This window comes from Athene cunicularia, assembly GCF_003259725.1.
Source record: "Athene cunicularia isolate RWA chromosome 5 unlocalized genomic scaffold, athCun1 chr5_part3, whole genome shotgun sequence".
In the NCBI taxonomy this organism is placed as follows: domain Eukaryota; kingdom Metazoa; phylum Chordata; class Aves; order Strigiformes; family Strigidae; genus Athene; species Athene cunicularia.
Window position 1 is genome coordinate 8575251 of NW_020799103.1, and position 6770 is coordinate 8582020.

The window sequence follows — 6770 nt, forward strand, 5'->3', positions numbered from 1 at the left end:
ATGAATGTTTCTGAGCACATCTGTTAATACTCATCGCAGGAAACTCCCCTGGGAACACCATTTCTTGGTAGACTTGCCTCTTTCATAATCATTTATTTATTATACAGAATTGGTGTATTCCCAGCATCTAAATCTGTCCTCTGAGAACTTGCTTGGTCTCAGAGGCAGATAGACTGATATAGACTGGGATCATTCATTGGGACTCAAGAATTGCTTTAATGAGATTTCTCTTCTGTAAGTCTTCTCCATCAGAAAGAAAATGGCAGTGTTTCTAATTATTAAAACCCTTAAAGGCTTCCTCTTTAATAGCTTGCCCACCTGCAGCTTTCACATGGCATGATTATTTGGGTTTGGGGGTGATGACTGGAGCTAACCATACTATTACAACCACTAGACAGATGTAATTCTAACAACATAAAAATGCTTTATTGTGATATCTTTGAGGGAATAACTATCCCATCAGTACAAGGCTAGTTAAATCATTCATATCTTTTACACAGGTTTGTTTGGACTTGTGGATGGAATTATATGCGGATGAAGACCAACAATATCATTAGTCACACATACTTAAACATGTTTGGGTGTCTGACTTTCTTATACCCCTTACAAAATTGTAGGCATCTTTCTACATGGAGCTGTGAATGTAACAGATGCCCTTTCTTTTAGCTTACCTTGATAAGACGGCTGACTCCTAGCACATCAGTATTTCCCAGATAGACATTCCTATTGAATAACAAAAAAGAAGTTAACCTGTCCTGGTATTTGATACGATACTGCACCTGCTGAGGCCTTTTGGAGACAAGAGTCTGAAGACACACAGCAGGCAAAGTGGAGCGTGGCCAGCATGCCTCCTGAGACAAATCCCAGAGGCTGATATGATTTTTTTTGTTGTTGTTGGTAAAAATGTCAAAATAATTGTTAAACTGTTGTTTCAGCTGCCACCTTTATGGAACACTGGAAGAGAAAACAGATGCGTCTCAACTACAGGTGGGACCTGACCGGGTTTGAAGAGGAGGAGGTTTGTCCCTTCAGTTCTGACTCTTTGACTTCCACTGTGGTGTTACTGATAGCTCCTTGCCCCCAACCCATAGACTTTGCCTCATGGGAAACTGCTCTTGGGGTGGTTCCATCATTTAGAAGAAAGGAAAATCTCTGTACATGAACTATTTGAGGTTTTTATAGCAAGGGTATGACTAGTATGTCTTGTTGCCATAGAAATGTAATTGTATAGCCACAAAATCGAATTTTTTTTAAAGTGTGTAGTTGGGTCACACCTAGCAGCGTAGGCATGGAATATACAGCTCAGACCTTACTGCTGGGCTGATGTCAGGGTGCTAACAACTAAGGACCTCATTCATCTCCCACTGCTGTAAATCAGAAATGAATGTATTGAAGTTGATAAAGTTACAGCACTGTAAAAAAGCACTGAAAAATTCCTATTAACTTTAACGATGCAGGATCAAGCCCTGACTTGGAAAATACCAAAGAAAATATTGCCAGACATGTGGGCTTGGGGCACTGGGAGGGACACAGTGTGGAGGTGGTTGGGTTTTTTTTTTCATTTACTAAAAAAAAAAAAAAATAATCCCTAGCCAGGTTTATACTAAACGTACTAAATAGCATGAAGAGGAAAGAGAGCCAAATCTTTATGAAGGTCTTAAAAATCAATGAAGTTTTAGAAGGAGAGGAGAAAAAATCCCTAGCCAGCTGAGAAACTGTTTCCCACCCTTTTGTTTTTACTTTTGTCACTTTACAAAAGAAGGAAAATGCCTTCCTAGACCATACTATGGTCCCAGCCCCAGCAGCCTTGCCCTGGGCTGTACTGCACTTCAGAGGCTGCAGAGGTCTGCGGGTCCCTTCCATTTCCCCATCGTATGTGAGAAAAACCTAGGAAAACCCCGCTGCAGGATCTGAGCTCGGACCCACGGGTTGTACAGGCGGTCGCTGCTTTGTTTGCTGGCCAGCTGGCTTTTCTTTTACTGTTGTTATTATTAAAAGAAGTATGACCGCCCTTGTCATATCTCTAGATGTTCTAAATAGATACACAACAAATATTGCTCACGTGAAAGAAGAACCTCACCAGCCCTGGGTTTAACACTATGCAGCTTGATGAGCCTGGCACAGTTACTGTTCCCCTCACCCCCAAAATCTTTCAGCTTGAATTATCTCCTCCTAATATGTTTATCCCCTCGTAATATATTTAGGCACACTATGCCAGCAGCCCCTGTGCCGTGCACTTTGCTAGCTCATACCTATTTTACTGGGAGAGAATATAGGGATTTATTTCCTGGATACTGTACTGCTTTTATTTTTGGTAACTTGTTGTTAGCGTACATGAAAGTAGAAAGGATTAACTGTATCTTTCCAGTGTCTATCCCCTTCATGTCCGAGTTCAGAGCTCTTACACAGTTAAAACAGCAGCTGTTAATAAAGAATATTTTATTCTTTCTTTTGTGTAGTCAATGTTAGATAATACAGTCATGGGTTTACAAAGAATTTAAGCCCCTCCTATCTCTGATTTGGGTAAAACTTAAGCTAGTATCATGCTGAAGGATCAGGGTTTCAAGTGATATATTAAAACCCACCGTGTCTCATCTTCTGGTGTGTTTAGGGACACCTAGTTCATACAGTACTTACAATAATGTTAATAAATGCTGTAGAACATGAGTAGACTGATTTTCTCTGGTAGTGTCTAGCCATCCACTGTACCTATGTTTGTTTCGTGTAGTTTTTAAAATATAAATCCAATATGATCTGCAACATTTCAGTAATCAAATTTTTGTTTTTTTGTTTTTTTTCTTCTTGTTTTTTGTGTTTTTTTTCTGGTGTCCTGAAGGAGGCAGTCAAGGTTTGGAAAACAATTTTTTTTAATTGCTCCTATCTTTTTTATTACATGTCTACTGATGAATGCCATCTTTTGATCTCCACCTCTTCTTTTTCAAGCATCAGATTTTCTTTAGATCTCCCACTGATTGCTTTGCCTTTACACCCTCCCCCTCTCCACTTGTTCAGACTTTTTTCAACTCCGTTCCGTTTCCCATCCGATGCATAATTGTGAATTCTGATCCTTTTGTGAATGCGTAATTATCATGAATTCTGAATCTGTGAATCTTTCTGAATCTTTTGGCTGTCTCTTACTTCCGAGTGTTTCCTACACCCTCTCCTTCAATGCACATGGGTAATCTGTGGATGCTGTCCAGGTCAGGATTAGGGGAAGACCCCAACTGATGATTTTCTGGAATCTCAAAGCCAAGTATTTTGCATACTTACAGGAGATAACTGTTTCCCTCATGAGCTGAGGATCACTGAAATTACCTGATTTTTATCAGAAAGATAGATAATTAAAATCCAAACATAATGTCACTTGGTATGAACCATGCTATCTGCAGTTTGTGCTCTATACTCTCATGTATTAAAAATTTCATCTACATAGCATTGCACGTGGGTGTCTGATAGTGAGTCCAGATCATTCTGCAGTTGCTGCTGTAGAACTGTGAATGATACAGGTTTTAACTTTTTTTTTTTTTTTTAAATACAGTCAACTATCAGTTGACATGAAGGACGTACAAAGTGAATTAGAATTCAGTTAAAAAAATTGAAAATGATCAGGAACTCAACCTGTAAAGACAGTACATATGTAGCTGATGCAGAAAATAAATAACTTTGCTTTTTATTAAATATGACTTATTTCACAGGATCATCCAAGAGCAGAATATGAAGCTAAAGTTTTAGAAAAATCACTGAGAAAAGAACACAAACATAAAGAGGTATGGTAAAATATTCATTTGTTTCACTTATAGAAGACTTTGAAATAGAAGGTCATTATAGCTAACACTGACCCAAGACTAAGAAATAGGTAAAAAATAGAGTCACTGCCCATTGTGTTTAAATTCCAGATGTCTTTGGTTCAAGCATACTTGGTGTATACCAGTGCACAAGACCTGATTAAGTCTAGAAATGTCTTTAATAATCAGATACAGGAGTGTGGCCTAGAGAAGCTGATTGAGCTCGATTGAAGGGGCACTCCTGGCAGGCTAATGAATCAGGCTTGAGAAAACTGTAACTAAACATCTTATTCTGTGCTAGTATAAGTACCTAAAGCCTCTCAGGAGAGGTTCTCTACCTTGCTAGACTGTTTGTAAATAAAATATTGCTAGAGCATTAATGAAGAATACTAACACCAATTTTCTTGCTGAATTTCAGCTTTGATAACTTTCTGCCTCTTAAAAAGTTAACTTCCATTTTATTTCACTGAATAAAGTAGCGCTCACTTCTGCTTTTAACTTGCTCTCTACATCGTCGTGAAAAAGGTGCTGCCAGTCATCCCCAGGGCACGTGCATCTTGCCAGCTGACAGTGCAGTCCCTATCAGCAGCTTCCCTGCCCTTTTGCTGAAGGCTCTAATTCCTTCCCTATTACTGTCTGTCAGCAGCAGTCCGATTGGAAAAAGCTCCTTTTCTCCCCCACATGCTGGTTTCCACTCTACCAGAGGTTATTCACCCTTAACTGCAAGAATTCAGACATCCGTATGACCACATTTTTAAGCAGACAAGTAAAAACTTCTGCAGAAACAAAACCTGTCAGCAGAAATTGCTCTTCTGTATCTGTTGTCCATGGCACAGTAGTGTGGAACCATGCCCTAAATTGGGATTTTATGAAAACCCCATGAAAATACAACTGCAACAAACACATTAACATGAAATATGCTGTAAGAGACAGCATACATAGATTGGACTGGTGTTAAACTAAATGTGTCGACTTTTGTCATGTGCTTATTACTTGAGTACTATTGGGCCCCTCTTAAAAGATACTACAAAGCTGGTGCTGATATGTTCCTATTAATCTATAGGATGCTGCGTGTAAGCAGTTCAGTGTCACATGCAACACCTTACTCACAGCACGGCTTTAAAGTCCCTTGCAGAAGAGAAAGAATTTGGATTGCTTCCCTCTTATATACTGGATAAACAACGTTGGAATACAGATTTTGTTGTGTTCTGCTAAAAACCTGTGACTTGCTGTGCTTCTGGATATATTGAGAATTCAGATCTTAAATGTGGAAGACTGTAGGGTAATCGGACAACTAATGAATGGTGGCCTCCAGATATTGATATGAAAGCTGAGCAATTAAGAGAGGATTTTTAAAAAATAAAACTATTTATAACTTTTGGGACTGTGTTCAATTTGGATGTTACTAATTTGGGAAACGTGAGAAAAGGAGTTTTTTTCTGAAAGACTCAGTAATTATCTTTCATTGGGATCTAGAGTGTTAAAGTTCAAATTCAACAGTTGTAAGACAACTTGGCAATCTTCTTAAAGAAAAAATATCTAAAGTTAAACTAGAAATTGCTCATATTTTTTAAAGATAAGTGCTATTTAAGAAAAAAAAATAAAGGAAAACATTTTGGATATCCATTATACATCACGAAAGAAAAAGAAGGGCACAATCCTAAATTAAAAAGGGAATATCCTTTGCAGGATTGCTTGATCTACCCCAAGATTTGGGGCAAGAGTTTGTATTTTGTTGTTATGTTAACCTAAAGCTGAAACACAAAGCCTTAAGCAAACTAATAGAGCATTCACTTGTGACTAAACTGCTATGCACACTGAGTCAGTAGAGAGTATGTAGATTAATTTAGCAGTGCTTTGTAATGCTATATTGCCCAATCCCTTTTTTGTTTCCTTTGACTGCCATCAGAAGCATCGGTATTTTCCAGAAGAGACAGCAAACAAATGGAGACAAAGAGTTAAGACAGTCATGGCTGGGGTGAAATTGGTTCTTTTTATTCAAACTTATGAAGAAACTCAAATTATGAGTAATTATGGAAGACACAAATCAATTTGTTTTTGGCTGTTGAACTTTTGTTTAATATTCACATTCAGTCCTGGGTTTCTTCCCCCTCCTCCTCTTGTTTCTTCAGCACTCTTTGGGACACTGTTTCTGTGCATTGGGAATGGCACTGCATGGCTAATCTTACGTTACATTTTGCAGTGGAGCATGGGCCATGTGGTGAAAGAGTTGCTTGCACTTCCCTGAGACAACGTGCATGTAATAAAAATAGAATTGGAGTAATATTTTTATGTTCATTATAACGTGTGCGTCATCTTCTGTAATGTTCCTTTTGTTGTTTATTTTCTGGTGTTTAGAAACAATTCCCGGCATCAAAGTTTATAGAAGACTTTAGACGAGCAATACTGTTCTAAATGAAGTTTTCATACCCAAATTCAGACAGTGGCTGGTTGACTGGATTTAGGGTATCCTATAAAGAGTTATTATATGTATGCATCTTAACTCCTATTGGCATGGCCCATTGAATACCATGTGGCTAGGCAGGTAGTTAAAAATCACTCATATAAAAGGAATTTCAAGCCTTATCACACACCAAAATAATCTTCCCAGCAACTGTACGTTCATCTTGGAGTTACTCAGTAGCACACTTAATCTAAATTTCAGGAACCAGTTATCCAACTGCAAGGCTGCAAATATTAACTGGGGAGGGAGAGAGGAAGAAGAAGAATTTTTCTAGGGAAAGCAAAAGAAAATATTTAACAGTAGGACATCTTACTTCATGGTTTATGACAGCCTATTTGCATGTTTCCTTCAAAAAGTATACAGAAAATTCTGGTTTATTTATACTCACAGTGCAGACACTTGACCAATTTGAACCTAGATAATGGAGTAAACAATTTGCCTGTGTGGAATTGTAACTGTAAACACTGTGTCTTTGCATCTTCTAACTGGTTGTGTATTTGCAAGCCTTTCCCCCCCCCCCC

General features: G+C 38.3%; 1 protein-coding gene across 3 annotated transcripts in view; it reads left to right on the top strand.

Annotated features, from left to right (window-relative positions):
• The window catches only part of ANO1 (anoctamin 1), a 46480-nt gene that overhangs the window by 25820 nt on the left and 13890 nt on the right, over nucleotides 1-6770 (top strand). For 2 of the 3 annotated variants that reach the window (XM_026850912.1, XM_026850913.1), the window contains 3 exons: nucleotides 936-1018; nucleotides 2837-2848; nucleotides 3696-3767. In XM_026850912.1, coding sequence (XP_026706713.1) covers nucleotides 936-1018; nucleotides 2837-2848; nucleotides 3696-3767 — 167 coding nt within the window. Of the gene's footprint in view, nucleotides 1-935; nucleotides 1019-2836; nucleotides 2849-3695; nucleotides 3768-5694; nucleotides 5743-6770 lie in introns of all 3 variants that reach the window. The other variant, XM_026850911.1, reaches the window with a different exon arrangement.